General features: G+C 37.7%; 2 protein-coding genes across 16 annotated transcripts in view; both read left to right on the top strand.

Annotated features, from left to right (window-relative positions):
- Window positions 1-13102, top strand: part of LOC106084573 (potassium voltage-gated channel subfamily KQT member 1) — a 117996-nt gene extending 104894 nt beyond the window's left edge. For 6 of the 11 annotated variants that reach the window (XM_059370030.1, XM_059370033.1, XM_059370032.1 and 3 more), the window contains 10 exons: window positions 5076-5162; window positions 5633-6067; window positions 8964-9034; window positions 9112-9239; window positions 9308-9404; window positions 9478-9804; window positions 9908-10032; window positions 12411-12529; window positions 12596-12795; window positions 12866-13102. In XM_059370030.1, the coding sequence (XP_059226013.1) occupies window positions 5076-5162; window positions 5633-6067; window positions 8964-9034; window positions 9112-9239; window positions 9308-9404; window positions 9478-9804; window positions 9908-10032; window positions 12411-12529; window positions 12596-12795; window positions 12866-12958 (1682 nt within the window). In that variant the 3' untranslated portion in view covers window positions 12959-13102. The remainder of the gene's footprint in view (window positions 1-5075; window positions 5163-5632; window positions 6068-8963; window positions 9035-9111; window positions 9240-9307; window positions 9405-9477; window positions 9805-9907; window positions 10033-12410; window positions 12530-12595; window positions 12796-12865) is intronic. The other 5 variants (XM_059370034.1, XM_059370035.1, XM_059370036.1 and 2 more) reach the window with 3 other exon arrangements.
- Window positions 13103-16939: 3837 nt separating this feature from the next.
- Window positions 16940-20196, top strand: LOC106084594 (YY1-associated factor 2). 5 transcript variants are annotated; one of them, XR_001220834.2, is made up of 3 exons: window positions 16940-17394; window positions 18668-19196; window positions 19263-20196. XR_001220834.2 is itself a non-coding variant. In XM_013248408.2 (2 exons), exons 1-2 carry the CDS (start codon window positions 17259-17261, stop codon window positions 19006-19008), a joined length of 477 nt encoding a protein of 158 aa, XP_013103862.1. In that variant the 5' UTR covers window positions 16940-17258; the 3' UTR covers window positions 19009-20196. The 5 variants fall into 5 exon arrangements, 2 of the variants coding, with proteins under 2 accessions (XP_013103862.1, XP_013103863.1); XR_001220835.2 differs by having other exon boundaries at window positions 18668-19170; window positions 19239-20196; XR_001220836.2 differs by having other exon boundaries at window positions 18668-19170.
- Window positions 20197-21165: the final 969 nt, after the last annotated feature.

Genomic DNA, 21165 nt, shown 5'->3' on the forward strand with positions numbered 1-21165 from the left:
GCTGCGCCTCTGATGGAAGGCGGACGTTGTTGGTTCGACGTTCGAATGTAAGTTGTTTAGCCTTCTATACGCCACTTAATTTTTTGAGTTGAGTTTTTATGTTTATGTTGTCATAAAATAATACAAAGACAGAATATTCAGTAACCAAATCCTTTTCTTGATATTGTATGGCATACTTTTGTATTACTCTCTCTCTCTCTCTCTCTGTCTCTCTCTTACTGTTTCTCTTTCTCTTTGTCTCTCTCTCTCTTACTCACTGATTTTCACCAAGTAAATGTTTGTAATAAAAAGATACAAAATAAATCTCAAAGTTCTACCTGTTTTTCTTTGAAATAATTACCTACAACAAAAACGACATTTTATCCAATCCAATCCACAAACGAATAAACGGCAACGTATCGCCTCACAGTATTTATGGCCAAGTGTATTCATCCAAAATTAACAGGAGTCGAGATGTTTAATCAGTTAACTCTTCAATTTGGATGAACACACTTCGCGGAACTGCCTTCCGAATCGGCCTAAGCGATTTTTAATACTCTCACAACCGATACAAAAATCCACTAAAGTCAATTTGGTCCACTTTTATTTTTCTTTACACACCTATGACTTGCTACCCAACTACTACTTACCGAATTGCATACCTGAGTGTTGAATGTTCACCTATAGAAGCAGCTGCGAAGCATGCCAATTTCAAATTCTGTTCTTTTTTGCCATTCCTTTCCATTCTTTTCGGTTGGGTCTCACTCCTTTTGTTTTGCACTCTCCATGTCTTTTTTCTACAACGATCGAATTGGTGTGGGCTGTTTTTGTCTTTCCCTGACCGAGTACTCAAGTGCGTTTAGCATAGACTGTGCTCCAGAAAAGTCCACTTGTAGACTTCTTGTGCACAGTTGTACTCGTTCGACTAGATAAGTGATACAGCGCCTAGGAGACTATTACAGCTCTTTGCAGGTTTTTGTAGTCCAGCAAAAATGTTTGCCATGTTTTGATTGTTTGTATTGCGAACACAGATTTTCATGTTGTGTCAGTAATTGAATTCAATTGTAAAAAAACCGTTTTAAGACGACATTGGATAATTTTAGAAGCACAAACAGAGACCCTTAACTGTATGCCAGTGAAAATATATATATTTTTTTTTTTTTTTGAGAGCAATATTTTTATCAAAACGTATTGAGGCAGTTTAGTTAAGAGTCAATATTTTTTTAAATGACCTCTTCAGCTGTGGGCTTTTTAAAAATTAAAGATTGAAGGCCTTATGCACAAAAGTTTTTGAAGCCTAAAAATAGGTTTATTTGACAGTTCTTTAAAGGATAAACCTATATCAAATTTTCATTAAGTTTTTTGAATAAGGCCTTAAGATTTGAAATAGTTGCTGATTTTATTTCTAAAAGCAATGGTGTAGAAAAAAAGACAATTCAAATTTGACATTTGTTTCGTTCTCTTTCTCTCTCTCCCTATTGATTCCATTATATAAAAAATTTTCCGAGCCAAATTTTTCAAAAAAAAACCTACCAAATACTCTCCCATCCGACCAAAATTCTAAACTAAATTAAAATATACTCAATACTCCTCTGTAACAGTTAGAATTTATTTAACAATACATAATATAATATAAAACATGTAAAAATACATTAAATTCGGACGGGCCGAACTTTGGATACCCACCACCTCGGGTATATATGTAAACGCCTTTTCGTCACAATCCGATGAAAATTGGGTAACTTAAGCACTAAATTCGGCATGGACATTGAGTGGTCTAATATATATGTCAAAATATTGGTCTTTTTGGCAGATATATCCAAATACAAAACCGACCTGAACCATATTAAGGTCGGATATCGTGAGGCTCAGAAAAACTCAAAATTTCAGCGAAACCGGGTAATATTTAAAAAGCTTTTATTGGCTTCAGACCCCATATCGGTAGATCGGTCTATATGGCAGCTATATCTAAATATAGTCCCATAACAACCATATTGAGGTCGGATGTTGGGAGGCGTAAAACTACCCACTGTTACAAATTTCAGTGAAATCGGTTAAAAAATAAAGCTTTTACGGGCTTCATACCCTTTATCGGGAGATCGGTCTATATAGTAACTATAATATCTATAATCTATAATCTAAATATAGTCCGATCTGAACCATATTTGGGTCAGATGTCCGGAGGCTTAAAATAACCCACTGTTTCAGCGAAATCGGGTAATAAATAAAGCTTTTATGGGCTTCAGACCCTTTATCGGCAGATCGGTCTATATGACAGCTATATCTTAAATACAGTCCGATGTGTACCATACTTGGGTCAGATGTAGGGAGGCTTAAAATAACCCACTGTTTTAAATTTCACCGAAATCGGGTAATAAATAAAACTTTTATGAGCTTCAGACCCTTTATCGGGAGATCGGTCTGTATGGTAGCTATATCTTAATATAGTCCGATCTGAGTCCATGTATATCCAAACATAATCCTATCTTGACCATACTAGGCACAGGTATCGAGGGGCCTAATGGTACTAAATTTCAGCAAAATCGTGTAAAAAATGCGCCTTCTACGGGCTCAAAACCTCAAATCGGCAGTTCGGTTTATATGACAGCTATATTTAAATATAGTCCAAAATTGATCATATTTTGACCGAATATCTAGGGACATATTGCAACTCATTGTTCCAAAGTTCAGCGAAATCGGATAATAAATTAACCTAAATCGACAGATCAGTCTATATGGTAGCTATATCCAAAAATTGTCCGATTTAGTCCTTCAAGAACCTGCATATGCATATGGAAAAAAATATGGATCTGTCCTAAATATTTACTCAATATCACAATTTTCGAATGGTGTAGCGTTACTACACGCGGGCAGACTATCGGTCGTGGTCAAATCTTCTTGCAGTTTTGTAGGGTCGGGAATAGATATTTGGATATGTTGCAAACTGAATGGCTAAATGGTGGTAGGTATAAAAATTTAATTTCGCAAAAAATTACCAGAATCAAAATGGGCCGTCCATCTGACTAATCGTTCAAAATTGAAAATAAATCCTACCAAATTTGGTAGAAAAACCCAAAATGTCAACGCTGATCGATGCATAGTCTTATCGACTTCCAAAATTTAAGCTCTCTTTACCTTTTCGGTAGAGCTCAGAGCTGCCAATTGGTAGAAAATCTGCACTTTTCAAAAAAAATCAGTATTTTCAGCATTTCAATTAATAAATCGACCAGAATGTGAACTTTTGTCTTAACAATACAACGCAATTTGAATAAAAAAAAAATAGGCAAAAAAGGTTTTCAGCTTGGCTGCAAGTGGAGTGTAAACCCACCATAATAGCCAATCATCCATTTTGTTGTTTTTTTGCCAAAAATTAGTCATTTATGAGATCGATTTTATCAAAATCGGTACACATATAATCCGTATTTGGTTTATTGTGGTTTTACTCAATAATGTTTAGAAATGTTTTTTTTAAATGAGAATATTGGGTGTATGGGGTCAATTTTGGCCTACTGCCCACCTTGCCTGAAGGGTTTTTTTTCGAAAGTTTTCGTCAGAAATTTTTTTCTAAATAAACGCAGTGTCTCAACTCGTCACAATTTCTATTGCTTTGTAAATAAAGTACGTTTAGTTTAAGAGCCAGAAGGTTTGAAATTTGAAAGTGGAATAAAATCTACAGTTAACAGTAGTTAATACTAATGAAAATTCTGGGGGGTGCTACAGATTCGCTGGGGACAGCACCCCATTTTTGATCGAATTTAAACACGCGGACAAAATAACTACTAATTTTATATTTAAGCTTTAAAAAAAATTAACCATTATATATGGCAAATGCCTCAATTGTTGTTTAGAAGTTAAAAAAATTTTAATGGACTTATTCAAAATTTTGACATTTTTAATTTAATATCAGCATACAGTGCTTGCTGATATCAGCAGACTCATTTTTCTGAGTGTACGCAAATGACATAGGCAAACTCAACGCTAAGACATTACTTACTATTTCTGTTCTACTTTAGCACTATACAGTGCCAATCAGAACTAATCGGTTTTTATCTGTTATTGCATGATATCGATGACTATCCAGTACAACTTTGTACTGAAATTCTATCCAGTACATTTGACTAGCACTGAATTAAACTGAAGTGAAACGCGACATTTATTGCAATCCCATGGCAGCGGGTTGTACGTACCGAATGGATCCGATGAAGTCTTTCATTGACACGGGGTGACGACGAGATTAGTTAGAATTAGAGTTAAAGTCTATACATGTCAGCGACTATATCAAATGCCTCCTCCTTAAGTAGTTTTCGTGGATCTGGAGGAATTCATATGGAACAAACCAAATGCTATGTGTCTTTTTATTACATCCACAAATTCTTTGGGCTAGACATGTCTCGATAAAAGTCGTAACAAGCCATCACAGTTGATAAGTGATGTTTTGCTTTGTCTGATCTTTTGCGGAGCGTTATTTCTTCCCATAACTGTATAAGTCATGCGATACACAATGGCCGTAAAAGATGGAAATGTGCCGAGCACTTCACCTTCTAGGAGGAGATAAAAGCCACCAACTTTGATAGGATTATGATGCAAAGTTACGCAACTACTACGTCGTCTCTAGTATCTTTTGTCATGTCGTAGACTCTAGGGATCTATGAAATTTTTTGATTTGCAAATAATTTTATTTACCATTTTGAAATTCGGTCAGCTTTCGTTTGTTTCCCTAGTCTAGTGGCTGTTCCCTTTCAAATAAAAAAAAATGAATCCATTTGATATTTAGAACATAACTCAACACATGGACGGACACTGGGAGGGGGGCAAGTTGGAATTCTACACCAGAAAATCCCAACTGGGACAACTACTACCGCCACTGTACTCTTCCCATTACCCATTACCACCAAATTATTTTCCTTAAAATAGAATTAAAAAAAAAAAAACAAAAACAAAAATAAAAAACAAATAACCCAATTAACCAAAGAATGAATACAGTTTTTGTTAAACGATAAGTTTTCCTTTGGTTCTCTTCTCACCACGACAAAACAAACAAACAAACCAAACGAAATGAAAAAAAAAAACGAACAAATGTGTTGTTGCACTTTTAGAAGTGGTACAAAATGGACGATCGTTAAATGCGAGTTTTAGCGAAGACTCAGTCGCTGATACCACATTTTTGAAAAAGAATTCCGATGGTAAGTTATGCACGTCTCTTTTGAACCGATGTTTGTCATTGGATGTTGTTATATATGTAAGTGTTGTATTCCGAGAATGTGTTACGTACTACTACTACGTCGTGCGTGGACATCGTCGCCATCGTATCCATCGTTGTTCGATATGGTGCGCCGCGATCGATTCTACCATCCCTATAAGACACCACCAATCAATCAACCACAACATACGTAACTCAACTCCATTCGCATCCGATGTGAGTGTGCAGGGTGTGTGTGCGATGCACACAGGTATATGGTTTCCGGTTGGGCCCTTGTTTCGCTACCGGCGGAGAGATGGTTCCTCTGCAAAGTGTTTTTCGGTGTAGGGATAGGGCGCTTCAATTGGCATTCCAAAGCAACAGAAAAAAAAACCAAATAATTTTTGATAAATTGATCACTCTTCCACAGATGGTACTAAACTCGATTCAATTGCATTCTATGTCTATTACTAGGGTTGAGCCCTCGATATTTGGGACAACATGCAAGAAGACATAGTTGGGGCTCATTGAGTAACATATCTAGCAAAAGTCCCAACGAAAGCATTCAGCTGAGACAGTTCAACGGATCGGGCCACGAAGCCGAGGGTGCTGCAGCGGCCACCAACAACTGTGATAGGGGGGAACCGGACCATCCGATCGATACAACCACCAAAAACAAAATAATGCTCAGCAATGTCACTTCCATACCCATTGTACTCTGCGGCATCCTGCAAGATGAACTGTTCGGTTCGAATTTCTCCTTGGGTCGCCAAAGCCCCGGAGGCACCGCAAGCAGGGAGCAGACCGAACGCATGCTATACGAAGAACACAAAGCCTACATCCAATCGCAGATGATGGCGGACGAAAGCGGTCAAAATCACACGACGACGCGATTCACGTGTGAAGGAAGTGCGTACAATACCGTCTAGTGCTTACGTGTAGAACACCTTGTGAAAGACCAAATCAAGTGCAACCGCTAAAAAAACAACCACTATCACCTTCCTTCACATCGAGAGGACCCCTTGAGCGATGATGAGAAAGAAACAGAGTTCTCGTTGTTTCCCAAGATCAAGACCTGAATGAAAAATCGTTGTACTGTGGCAAGCGTTGACGTTTCTAGAAACGTGCCCTGGCCGGAAAAGGCAAGCCCACCACCAAAAATTTCTACATACTAAATTTATACCAAATTAGGCAAAAAATTAAATTATAAACCGATTTATAACGAATGTTGAAACTCGTAACGAAACGCTTCATGCAAAGTTATTGACCAATTGCACGGTACTGAGCCCAGTTGTTTGAAGTCAGAACAAACCATCCGATACAAAACTTAAACCAAATCCGATAACAATTGCAGCATCCAGGGCCTTAAGAAGTTAAACCCGAAGATCGGTTTCTATGGGAGCTTTATGTAAATCTGAACTGATATGGCCCATTCCATTCAATCCCCAACGACCTACATGAAGAAGAAGTGACAGACCGATTTCCACAGACGGACGGACAAACATGGCTAGATCGACTAAGAATGTCAACAAGATAGAAAATGTTTGTATTCTATGAGATCGAAGATCAATCTTTCGAGGTGTTACAAACGGAATGACTAGACTAGTTTCCCCCTCCTACGGTGATGGGTATAAAAATACAAATATAAAACAAACTTCCCATGAAGTCGAATAAAAGTTCTAGCTCAGTTCTGATAAGGACTTTATTACATATGCCGAGTCCGTACGGAGTGCCGCATTGTGACTCCACTTTGTATAGAAGTTAACATGGTTGTGTGCCTCCCAAATGTCGCCAGCATTAGTAAAATTGTGTACTGAAGTTTTCGCCGGGTTGCGGACATGCTAATTTATTTACAATTTCTAAAATCTCATTTCATCCAAAAAAAAGCCTCAAAGTTTGCGAATGCTTTTATCTATTCACACAGTCGCCCGCAGAAATGTGAAAATGGAGTGGAACACTATCTGGTTGCAAGTGCATACAACCAGCCCACAGACTAGCTCTACATGGAAACGTTACATGCTGCTCCCATTTCTCGGGATGTCTTAAGGCAGACAAGATAAAAAAAAGGAAATCGAGATAGTCTTATCTACAAGTCGGGGAAGTTTCTTCAGAATTCGTAACAAAATTCTCCAGGGATTTGAAGGCAGTTTGTCTATAAGAGAGGATATTAACGGCCACCAGAATATGTGGATACTTGTCTTCACGTTCTTTATATTAAACCAGCCGGAGATCGCTTTTTGAAAATCCTAATAATTAACGAATTTTTAATCCATCGGTTCTCGGATTAACAACCCATTGGTATCCACCATAGTGCAGAGGATAGCATGTCGGCCAACGACGCTTAAAGCCTGGGTTCCAATCCTGGCGAGAACATCAGCAAAAAATTCAGCGGTGGTTATACCCTCCTAATGCTGGCTTCATTTGTTAGGTACTGTGCCATTTGATATGTTAGTCATGTAAAAAACCTCCCAAAGCGGTGTCGCACTGCGGCACGTCATTCGGATTCGACTATAAAAAGGAGGCCCCTTATCATTGAGCTTAAACTTGAATTGGACAGCACTCAAGTTTACTCCGGTACGGGATAACTATGAGCCACACACAGGCTGGAACTTTGAGCTTGCTCAACTAAAGAAGTTTGGCGAGTATCGCTAACTCCACATACAAATGTGGCTAATACAACAACAGCAATAGAACTACAACGCCAAGGGCGTTCTGTTATTAAAAACAAAACTTAAAGAGTAATGGAAAACTTTGAATGAAACAACAATTAACGAGTCGAGACCTACTTTCGGATATGCATGCACAGTCAATCGTCGGGGGCATTTTCACCCTAAAGCTTCGCCATAATATAGCCAATGATTTTTCTGGTCTTGATTTAAGGTCATGGCTCGAAGGGTTGGATCGTTGTCTCAATTTCCGTGTAAAAATGTAGTAATGTAACCATGTTTAATAAAGCTCTCGTCTCTCTATTTCAGTGTCGTTGTTATTTTGGTTTTTTTTTTTTTGGTAAACTTTTAATGTGTGTTTCCTGAACCAGTATATCCCAGTCCTCGATGTCCAGTCCTTTTCGTCCCATATGATATGTTGTTACACCTATTTGACCAAGATGTGTTCGCTTGTACGATTCAACATTCATCAGCCGATCAACTAGTATTGTCTGGAAAGCTCAAATCTGACCTGGGAAAAACACACACCTTCTCTCTCACTAACAGACACTTCAGATCACCTCCCACCGCCCCCTCTCTCTCTCTCTCTCTCACTCGCTCGCCCTATATCTTTCAACCACCGGCTCTTTATAGATATATACAATGTATTCTCTCTCCACGGCTCACACACACTCACACACATGCGTTTTCCTTGAAATGTTGGAAGTGCGTGCTTCTCTTTCACTCTCCCTCCCACACCTTGTAAAAGCAACGAAGGCAAATAAACACACACACAGCACACATTCTCTCTATCGCATGCACCTTACATTGTTCGTATGTAGCAGAAGAGTATCCGATGATAACTATTTCCTTAGTAGCACCTAATAGCACGCCCGTTTTACTGCCGTAGATCTCTTAGAGATTTGTTTGTGAGAATTTAGTCCAAGCAAAGATGATGATGACGTTAATATGCTAAACGATTTTGTGGCAATTTTTTTTAACTCTCCACATGTCATCATGGTAGAATTGCTGTAATTAGAGTAGCTTTTGTGTTTTTGAAATGCTCCCGTAGTCTGATTAACTCCAACACTTAGCCATTACGACCCAAGCTAATAATTTTTTTTCTGTGTTTGTTTTTGTTTTTTACCCATTCGACACAGACGAGGATGATGAGCCACGCTGCACTCAACTGACAAATCAGCATAAGACTGCCATACGTTTTATTAGAAAGGTAAGCGGCAAGGGGACCGCCACATTTGGCGAAGACTAATCAACCCAGTAGCTGTTTGATCGAAAATTTCTTTCCAGCTTAAATATTTTGTGGCCCGTCGTAAATTCAAAGAAGCCCTAAAGCCATACGACGTTAAAGATGTAATGGAACAGTATGCCGCGGGACATGTTGACCTGTTGGGGCGAGTTAAAAATGTGCATGCCAGGTACTTACGGTGTTTGCTCTATGTCCAAAGCAGGGCTCTTAACATTTCTGAACTTTTCATGTATGCAGGCTGGATCAAATATTGGGAAAGCAGGGTTCCAAATCAAAAGACGCTTATGCTTCGAAAATAAGCTTAGCTTCAAGAGTGGTCAAAGTCGAAAGACAGGTAAGTCCCTGGCAGCCGCTCTAACGTGAAAAAATGGTGAGCCAACCAGATTATCTTCACTTCTCTTCACTAGGTGGCCGATATAGAAGAAAAATTAGATATTTTAATTAAAGCCTACATGGAGGACCGTCAACGGTTTCAAAATCTTCCCCCCCTAACTCCTCAGGTCTCAAAACATTCCAACATCAACAATCACCTCCCTAACATCATCGAAAACAGTCAATCGAGTATTGTAAATACTAACCGAAGAAGCAATGAGTGGCTTAATCGCTCAGCGAAAATGACCGACGCCACAACATCAACAGCGGCAATTGCGGCAATGGCTGTGTTGGACCAACCATCCTCATCGACGTCGTCACAGGCAGCACAACAGGGGACCACAGAATCTGAATACACAAAGGTAGGTGTTTGGCCTGGCGGAACCAATTGCTGAGTCAACGGCAATCAGGGCCGGTGTACATAGACCGATAATTGTTGTGATTCCTTTTATCCCCCCAAACTAGTCTTCCCAAACCAGTTCATATCCTCTGTCGACCGATATTAGGCCGACTTGTGTTTATAAACAACGTGGCAGTGATGGTTTTATAGCCGAAATAGAAAATAGAGCAAAGAAGAGAGTAACACTAAGGTAAGAAAAGAAAACACTCTGGCCACAAGCACTAGCAAAATCCACTTCATTTCGATTGAAAAATTTAGCCCGCCCCCCCCCGCTTGCTTTATTTCTTCTAACATGTGCTTAAAGTTGACCACCCAAGTTGGTTTGAAAAATCGTTGATTATCTGCATAAGGGGCGTCGATTTTTTTTTTCTGATAGTCTGACATTGTTTAATGTTCTTCTTTCTATAAAATCAAACTTGCCATAAAGATGAGATGGGATCGTCGGATACCGAACATATTTGTCAAATTTTTTGGACGACATACATTTTCGTATATGCAGAAATTAAAAAACTTCAGCTGCGAAAGATTTGAAATCGGAAAATTAGTTTATATGGCAGCTTTATGCCTGTAAAGACCGATGTGGATTATGCTCTAGGTAGAAGTTTAATCTCATGGCAGAACTCTTCATGCTCAATATTGGCGATATGGAATATGAATTGCACACTTCAGGGGCTCAATTCTCTTTCTATGAAAACACAAAATGAAAAGTTACCACAAAAACAAAAAGACATTTTGTCCGCATGTTTTCATATGAAAACGAAAATTAAAATGTTTTTTTGTTTTCATTTCGTGTTCTCATAGAAAGCGAATTGAGCCGCAGGTTCTCAAACACCACTCTAGGCGCTCGAGAAGTAAATTCGATAGATCGGTTTATTTGGGAGCCTTATCAGACTGTTTGAAGATTTGAACTTTACTTCGCATTAATATTGCGCCCTCCGGAGGCTTGCCTCTTTTTTGGCCCCTTTTAAACAATTCCCTATTTTAACCCATTTTGAAAATTTGATCTGTTTATTGTCAAATTATAAGAAATTGGAAAAATAAAATTGAAAATTCGTTTTCCACATTATTTTTGTTTCTATGAAATGTATTGTTTTTCAAAATTTTATTGTTTTATACGATTTCTTTAAACCTTTTTCTAAAGAAAAGAACAGAACAGAACAAAAACAGTATTAGTCCAGTGTTCTGGGGCTTATACCAAACGCATTAGCTATCGTCAATATAGACAGCACAATATATGCACCCTGAAACATGTATGAAATAGTAAAGGGTAATTTTTTTATACCCTCCATCATAGGATGGGGGTGTACTAATTTCGTCATTCTGTTTGTAACTCCTCGAAATATTCGTCTAAGACCCCATGAAGTATATATATTCTTGATCGTCATGGCATTTTACGTCGAACTAGCCATGCCCGTCCGTCTGTCCGTCCGTCCGTCTGTCTGTCGAAAGCACGCTAACTTCCGAAGGAGTAAATATTGCACAAATACTTCTTATTGGTGTAAGTCGGTTGCGATTGTAAATGGGCTATATCGGTCCACGTTTTGATATAGCTGCCATATAAACCGATCTGAAGTCTTGACTTCTTGAGCCACTAGAGGGCGCAATTATAATCCGATTTAACTGAAATTTTGCATGAGGTGTCTTGTTATAACTTTCAACAACTGTGCTAAGAATAGTTCAAATCGGTCCATAATCTGATATATCTGCCATATAAACCGATCTGGGGTCTTGATTTCTTGAGCCTCTACAGGGAGAAATTCTTATCCGATTTGGCGGAAACATTGCATGAGGTGTTTTGTTATGACGCTTCTTCTATTGTGTGACGAAGCTAATTTTTGGCTCAGCAATTACTTTTTGGGCAACCCAATATATCTAAACGCCGAGTTGATCCCTACCGACCTACAATACCAAGATGTATTTGTGCCAAACAAAATGTATTTGTTCCAAAAGTTCGAATGCTTCCTGGAGACAAATCATCCCAAAAGATCATGGAGATCAAGAATTAGATTTGTTGAGACAACTTGTTAATATCATGCGAAACAAGTGTCGCACTTATTGAATATTTTAAATAATTGAGTTTATATTTTTAAAGATATTGTAGGACTTTTTGGGCCCAAGCTTGTAAAATTTCTTTAACACATTCGTAATCTTCATTCAAATACTACAGATCCTACTTCTTCTAGAGCATCCGGCATAATCGGTGAAAAAAAACGCAACCGGGCATCGTTTTGGCGTCTGTGTTGATTGGTTCCATATTATTACCATACTGGCGTTGACCCAAAGCACGGTTTGGTCTTGGGCAGAATTTTTTAATATGTATTCGTGTATGTTCATCTCACCTAATATCTGCTTTATTCTTTGGCAGAAGATTTATATTAAATCCCCTTATAAACCTTTCAAACAATCTCGCTGACAATTGCTCTTGTCAATGAATGAAGTACCTATCATCTGATTGTCCCCATCTATGTTGTGTATATTGTGCCTCATTCACTATCCCTCATAATAGCTCTGTGGATACCGTCTAGTATGCATGCAGACAATAACTATTACATGATTTCCTTTACACAGATCAATATCACAACCATATGAGCAAGTCTGCCAAGTGGACGAAGTATCGATATCAATACCAACCACGGAATCGCAATCACTTGGTTCCAGTCCAAGTCAACCAAGGCCGGAGAGTTCAAGTAAGACTCCAAAGTGCAATGTTAGAAGTAAAAGTGGTGAAACACTAACACTAAATTTCTTTCCAGTTATACTAATTGACGAATTTGAGGACGCAGAAGAAGAGGATCTCAATTGCGAAGAGGAATTCGACCAATATCACCCGTCATGGGAAATCGACAGTGATGCCATTGTCGATGCTGATGCTGATGCAGATGAAACAACAGAAGACACGGCCTTATTGCACCGACCAACACGTACTGCTATTGTTATCACACCTATTAGTCCCGTAAGACCGGCTCTCATTTCTCAATGGCCCCCAAGCCCCTAGCACATTGTCTCGTTTTCTTATATTTCAGGTAAACTCCGCACACAATCTCCAGAGTATGGATGACCAAAATAATGCTCCTACAATCAATAAATCAAATTTACTATCGCCGGATTCCGGATAGCAAATGTAATATATTTTTTTATTATCGCTTACAATTTATACTCCTGTGTTCATAAGAAACTAAAGTTAATATATTTCAATAAAAACAAATGTAGATGCGTAAAATTCATAATAGTTATGGTAATAAAGAAAGAAACAATAATTACCTGCATGTGTTTGATTGTAAAGTAAAGGTCTCGATGGGCAAAAACATTCAAAGCAAAACGCAAGTGACGGCCGAATCGATGAAAGTGTTTGGCTTTTTTTTCAGCAAAAGATACGTGGTTGTCCAAGTCATTTGAAACAAAAAGGCGTTGTTGTTGTAGCCACATTTGCATTTGGTGGTGGCAATCCTTATCAATTAGTTCCTGTCCATATGAACATGATTATCATTGGCACTCAGTAGTTAAGCAAGTGCCGGTGCCAACCGGTACCGATACCGCTGATTGTCCGCAACTGTAGTTACGGGCATTACACTATCAGCAACGTGTGGACGCGCCCAGTAACTCTCGGCTAAGCTCCTCGCGATAACGAACAACACCACACAGATTGGAGCTCAAAGTTCCAGCCTGGGTGGTGCTCATAGTTGTTGCATTGTGCTGTGATTCATCCTTTCGTCTGCTGCTACTAAGTTGGGGTGCCTTCAGAGAGATCTGAATGTAGTATTGGCTCGGCAGCTAAACTGATATTTAACATACTTAACTTAAAATTCTTTCATCTGTTCCTTTGGGATAAGCCAATGTTTATGACAACTTTTACAAGTTCTACGCTTCGTTTTCCAGGGTAGTTTCTCTTCAACAATTTTCGTGTTCATTATCTTGTCACTTCCCCAGTTTCGGGATGGCAGGTTTTCGATAAATTTACAAGTCAACAATTTATTTGTTCTTTTTTCCAACAGAAGTCTATCACAAATTATTTGTTGCCACTTACTGACACCGGTAGCAAGCAAACTTTTTTCTGCCGCGAAATCAGCTGTTAAACATAACGGAAAATTAAACTCGTTAAGGCCGGTACTATGATCGTTTTTCACAGTTAAACCCACAATTTTTTCACGGCTACTTTTTTGAAACACTACAAACTACTTTTATAAAGATTTCATAATAAGTAATGAGCGAAAGTCCTATTGATTGAAATCAGAAAGTAATTAAAAGTAATTACAAAAAAATGTCGCGAAAAACGAACATTGTACTAGCCATTAATTGCGGAATTTAAGCAGGGTATTCTGTTCAGCTGAATGCAGTCAAATATGTCTAAAGCTGGATATGCACATCTTGCGAAATTTTTGGTTGCAGCCAAGACATTTATGTCGCCACTGAAAAAAGTTGTGTATCATACAAGATGGCGACAAATACCGATTTATAATTTTGGCCGAATTTTAATCATTTTTGCTAATAAAGTACATATGTGCTGTAATTAATCGTTTTTATTGGCAAATAACTTTATTTAATGCGTTTATTTAAGCGTGAGACCACCTTTTTAATATCGCATTGAAACTATTGCTGGCATGATGTCAAGGCGGATTTAAAAAGGTGGTCTCACGTTAACAGCTGTTGACAGCCGGTCAGGTTTGACGGTATTAAGATGTCAGATTTTTGTTTGCATTCTTTTCTTTGTCGCATATTCTCTGCTCATGTACGCTCACCTATACAGTATACAATGCAGTACTTGCCATTTGTTTACGATTTCTTCTATTTGATGCATGGCGGATTTAAAAAGGTGTTCTCACACGAACAGCAGTTAACAACCTGCCGGGTTTGACGGTATTAAGATGACAGATTTTTGTTTGCATTCTCTTTGTTCCTACCTCCTTTCTAGCATATTTTTTGCTCATGTACTTACAAATATACACATACGCACACAAATTCCTTTGAGTGCTTCGGCAAAACGTCGATCAGCTTGATGATAACATGGCGGATTGCACCATATGATTTGTGGTTGTTGTACAAATGAGACCACCTTTAATTGTTTCGCCATGTATTTGATGACATTTTCTATCGGCAGATTTGACTTCTTTAATGATGTTAATGGGACCTATCCACTTTATATTTTCGCAAGTGACCTAACTTCTATTAGAGAATCCTGGAGTCAATTCAAGAGAAAAACTAGTTAAAGCGTGCTAAGTTCTGGGCCAAATCAAGGCGGATTTAAAATGATGGTCTCACGCGAACAACTGCTAACAGCCAGGCAGATTTGACGGTATTAAGATGTCCGATTTTTGTTTGGATTCTCTCTGTTGTTGTCTTCTTTTCGCATATTCTCTGCCCCTGTACGCACACGTATACAAGGGCGCACTCAAACATCTTTGTGTGTGTTGGCACAATGTCGGTCAGCTTGATGAGACCACCTTTAATTGTTTCGCAATGATCCATGCTTTATTTGGGATTAGACTCTTAAGGCTGGTACTATATTCGCTTTTCGCAATATTTTTCGCCGACTACTTTTGATGATAATAGATTTTAAAGCAAACAAAAGAACATGCTGATTTCATTTAGTAGGACATTCCCTCCATATGTCCTGACCGAATGTATTGGTTTAATTTAATAAAACTGTTATTTTATTGTTATTTTCGTAATGTTTCAAAAAAGTAATCGCCAAAGAAGAATATTCTATGTTCTTTCATGCACCGATTCTACTATTTTCTAATGTGGATAATTTCTTCCTTGGCCTTACATTATATTGTACACATCTTGTTCTTCAACAAACACACATGCATATTTATAATGCAATAAAACAAATACGTTAACCAGAAAAAACAAACCGCAAAATATTTTCAATTAAAACTTTAGTTGAAAATAAATTTGTTTCCAATTAAAAAATTATTCGTTCAAACAGTGTAATTGAAAAGAATACAATTACATGCGTAATTGAAATTTGTGAAATTTTCCATTAAAAATTATTTGATACAATTAATTTTTTAATTGAATCTGAAAAAAATTTTCAATCACCATCCTGATTGATTTTTTTTTATTTTTAATGAAAAATTAATTGAAACAATAATTTTTTTTTTTGTTATTGAACCGTCTTTGGGTTTTGCACTACAAATTAGTCACACAACAAATTGGTTAACATTGAAATTTTTGCGTAATTGAAATTTGTGAAATTTTCCATTAAAAATAATTTGATACAATTAATTTTTTAATTGAATCTGAAAAAATTTTCAATCACAATCCTGATTGATTTTTTTTTTATTTTTAATTAAAAATTTAATTAAATCAATAATTTTTTTTATTGAACCGTCTTTGGTTTTTGCACTACAAATTGGTCACACAACAAATTGGTTAACATTGAAATTTTTACGATCTGAATTTAATATAATCCAAAAAATCCAGTCTGCTTACACTGCATTTATGGTAGTTTAAATCACATACACATGCGTATATATGAATGTGCATATCACACACATCCATACACAATTCTTGAAAATAGTTGCATATTTTGGTACTTTTATCGATTATTCTGCCATGAAGTCGGCTTATTATGGGATTTAAATATAAATACAGCAAAAATCGGATTTATTTTTAGACAATTCATGAAATTAGTTCGATATTTTGGTACTTTTATCGATTAATCAGCCATGGAATCGGCTTTATAGGGGATTTGCGTCGTTTGCATTTTCTAAGTATTCATTATTTTCTTTCCCGTGAAGGAAACTATGGCGTTGTGCACGTATATAGCGTTTCGGTAGTTGTGGCTTCCAATGTGTCTATCTTTTTTCTATTATTTCTTGTTTTTTTGCTGTAAATTTGATTTCATTGATTTTTCGACAGAGCTGCTGAAAAAAGTCTACAAAACTACCAAAAGTTGTTAGTGCCCCATTGTTTTCAGATTATGGTTTGTCGTCGTGAAAATCGTTCAATTTTCCAATAACCTTGATACTTGGGAGTTTTTGCCATATCACACGCTTTTTCAAATGGTTGCTCTTGGCATTCGATTACCATATATCTATTATTATCGCTGACAGTTTGGATTTGGATTGTTATCGGGAAGACTTATCGGCGCTATTGTCAGAACTAATCCAGAGTGAATGAAAGTTAGAGAAAAAACAGTGAAAATTTTCGTATATTTTTGCAAAGTTTTTGGAAAGCCCCGGCGTGGTAACGCTTATTTGGAACCAGAACGAAAGTCAATGCATCTTTGCCAATGCATAGAAATTGAAAATTAAAGAAAATTGTTGCATTCCACTAAATATATCACTCTACGACTTGGAGTCGTAGAGTTGCTGGAACAGAAGACGACGCCTGTTTGCAGAAGAAGCAGAATTGGGTAGTTTCAACGGATTACCGCAAATCCAACAGTGGCAATTAGGAAGACATCCTTCTATTATGGATCACAAGAAGTCGCCGGTGAGAAGAAAGCGACAATCAAAAGCCATTGAAGAAAATTTCTGGGACTGTTCTGTATGCACGTACAGGAACTCGGCCGAGGCATTTAAATGTCGTATGTGTGACGTACGCAAAGGTTAGTGACCCTCCATATTCAATAATGTCTTTGTGTTTTGCGAAATCTGCTAAATTAACCAACAAACATCGGCCCACATCCATGATGCTAGATGTTCTCACGCAAAAAATCCATAATTCGTACATATAAATGCACTTTGCATTTGCATGCCCAACAATGCCATTTCTAAGCATGTGTATGTGCGAATATGAATGCATGTGTGTGTGTGTGTATTATATACATAAACAAACGATTGTTTTCTCTATGAGACTAGGGTGCTATTTGTAGAACCCTGGGGCAAAACGGATTTGCAGCCATACAATAAATGGCAAAAGATATATCCTCCAGATTGTCGTCGACATGCTTCAATACCTAATGTTATCAAGTGATGCCCTTGAAGATATCTTTGTTTGTTTTATACAGCACAAAATTGCAAAAAAAAAAACGATTTTTTTGTTTTCCTGAAAAAGATATTCCAGGCTGTTCCGGTTTTTCAAAAACACAAAGCGAAAGATTTTCTTACCTGTATATCTTGCAAAACTTGGCATGCCAATGTTGATAAAATTCTATTTATCTCAAGCGAGTGGGCGACATCAAACCATAAAAAGAACAATCCCATGGCAGCCGGTTGCACGTACCGGGTCGACCCCTTCATCAGCAAACGCTGCCGATTAAGTGTACAACACACTGCTACAAAAACAACATGGAAGAAGAAGACATTTTTACGTTTTGCGAATTCCGTAAAACCGGAACAGTCCTCTTAATTCTAAGCTTACAAAATATTAGTTACGAAATTTTTGTGAAATGGCAAAAAATTATGCAGTCACTACTTTAACAAAGTGAATACGCCATTGCCTATGTGCAAGATTAAAAAGATTTGTTCCCTTGCTAGGCACATACATGCTAATATTCCTTAAAGCAAATGTACAACACTCTTTCCAAGAGTGCCAGAAGATCTTCCACTTTTGGTGTTAGTAAGAGATGTCACGGTCAGATATGCCGCCATATTTGATAGGATTTGACTGATTCAATGTAATTTCAAGCCATCAGATGGCCCATATAAACTTAATTACAATGTTATCTCCATATGTAGATGGTACATATTTCATCATAATGGCATTTCCATTCCCTTTCGTTCGAAAGAAACTTTTTTTCGTGAGGATGTCTTGCCTTTGGACCAACGGCCGGTGTTAAGTCAAATTTCACAAGACACTAATGCATTGTTTTTTGTTTTTTTGATTTTATGTTTTAATTTTTGGTTGATTAACCATCGAATAAATAATGCTAAAAATAGTGGCATTGGACCGTTTTCCAGGTACCTCGACACGCAAACCTCGCCTTAATTCTGCACTCGTTGCCCAACAAGCTGCCACTTTACCCGGTGCATCTGGAACCATGCCCAACGGCAACAAGTCCGCCTCGGGATCCCGTCACAGTAGCTCCGGCCACGACAAACACAAACATAAAAAGTATCCAGCCCGATTAAAAAACGTCGATCGCTCTACGGCCCAAACGAGAGAGGTCACAGTCAATTCGGTCACCGTCTTCATCACCGAGTACAAACCGAAACCCATGGGCAGCAGACGGGAGTCCAGCGAACAAAGTTTCAGCGAAAGCAACGATTCAAGAAGTTAAGCCAACAGCAGCTCCTGGACTATGTACTCCCTTGCAAAAACACTCCCACACTCCCCACTAAGGTTACGGCAAGTTGCACACTCACACTCCCAGTCTCCACACTCCCACACACACACACACACAGCCACATTTACCTGCATCATCAACTACCGAAGGCCGAAGGTAAGGTACTCAAGCGGGCACTGAGCGTATGTCAATAGTTTTAGTTCGTTTTAAATCGTCTTCTTTAGAAAAGTTTTATTGTAATCTTAAAGGTCTAAGCAACTAATATACGATAACTGCCTACTTAGAACAACCGTTGGCCGCCACCTACATGCATACATCAGAAGACCCGTTGAAATACCAACAGTCAGAGGTTGATTGATCGTTTCCGTGTGACCTGGGCTTGGCATTCCTTCAAAAAATGTACACAAATCTTGTAATTATTTAAAAATTGTCGAAAGCCTAGGACTAGGTACTCTAATGGCAGCCGGTTGTAAGTACCAGAGAGTACATTGTATAGAGAATGGGGATTTTACTGTGGAAGAGCTGCAAAAAAAAAAATGATTTTTAAGGAGTGTTTTTTTTCTGTCGAGTTTTCTTGTATTTTTGTTTTTTTACTATAACCGATCTTGCCACATTGTGGAGCGGAGAGTGTCTCCTTCTAAGCTCTTCCAACAGTATGGCATGTACGTATGTAGGGAGGAGGGCTATGAAGCCAAGTTCACTTTTGAGTTGTGTTAAATAAAACTAAAAAGTAAAAACCCTAGACATTTTTGTTATTTCTAAAACAACAAATATCATGTAAATTTCTTTTAAATTGTTGTAAATAACCATAAATTTAGTGTAAAATTTACGAATAATTTATTTAATCGAATTAGAAAGGAACGAAGAGAAAGGAAAACCCAAGCAAGCTGACAAACAAACCCAGAGTGTCAAACATTAACCGCAATGATTTGTGTCATCGCTTTTTGTTTTTTGTTTTATCCTGACTACAACTTAAGTTTGTGCCGTGTTTTAGAGCTGGTGCTTCTTCCAAATCTGCGCACTCCACACCAAACCACTCCAATAGACAAGACACACGTACACACACCCACAAACAGGAAATTTGTTTAAATAGCAAATGTTATAAAAAAAAACAAAAGAAAAAAAATATACCACAAAGACTGATGAATTCGCAAAAGATCATTTACAGCAAAAAAAAAGAAACAAATAGAAATAAAAATCCAACAAAACAAACAACAACAGCTACAACAATTAATAAAATAACCATAACCTGTATAATGTCCTCGCTCAAAAGTAAGACAACTATTGGCGGAATTCCTTTGCCATTTCGATTTCGATTGAATAGGAATGTGCACGGAAAACGCGATAGGACATCAAAAGTATTACCCGTTACTAACCCAATCTGTCCCCGAGGGGGGGCATTTTCAAACTTCAGCTTAGTTTTTGTTAAGACCATTGTTTTAGACTAAGTTGTGTACATTATAATTATTATCATTACCTACTACGTTTAGCCTAAGTACTACTCCTTATACCGCCACATGTGCATACTTCATGTCACCATGGGCTCCTCTGTTCCCCATTTAGTTTATCTTTTAGCATAGACAAACTGTTTGTTCTTTCTTTTTTATATTCACCATAGATTTAAGGCTTTTCTCATTCGTAAGTAAGGCCATAAGAAAAAGAAAAAAAAAAAACAACGAATCCAGAAACACCAACCCTCAACCATTACAACATCATTTGACACAAACAGCATTACAATAAAGTATGTACATAAGTCTCTTTAGAATTTTGACCAAATGTTTCTGTCTTATTTTTTGTCTTATTTTTGGGAGAAATCATCACACAACACAGCGACTAACTGTGGCCATTGAGGCCATTCCAATGCGATGTTTGTTTGCATATCGCAATCATTACAAAGCGGTGGGTAAACAAATGACTTGCCATAAGATTTTGGCAACTCCATTTTTGTACCCCCTTTGCAATGCCTGAGGGTAGAGAAACAAAATTTGCTATTGCGATGCCCCGTGCAAGACAAAAAACTATGCAGTACCACATAACCCCTTATATTTTTTTTTTTGGTTTATCCAAATCAATTAATTAGACCGTCATTCTCTTTTGACTTATGTTACCGCACTTGGAAAAGTTCAATGCTCTTCATTGGAATGTTTGACC

The sequence above is a fragment of the Stomoxys calcitrans genome, chromosome 5 (genome assembly GCF_963082655.1).
Source record: "Stomoxys calcitrans chromosome 5, idStoCalc2.1, whole genome shotgun sequence".
Lineage (NCBI taxonomy): Eukaryota > Metazoa > Arthropoda > Insecta > Diptera > Muscidae > Stomoxys > Stomoxys calcitrans.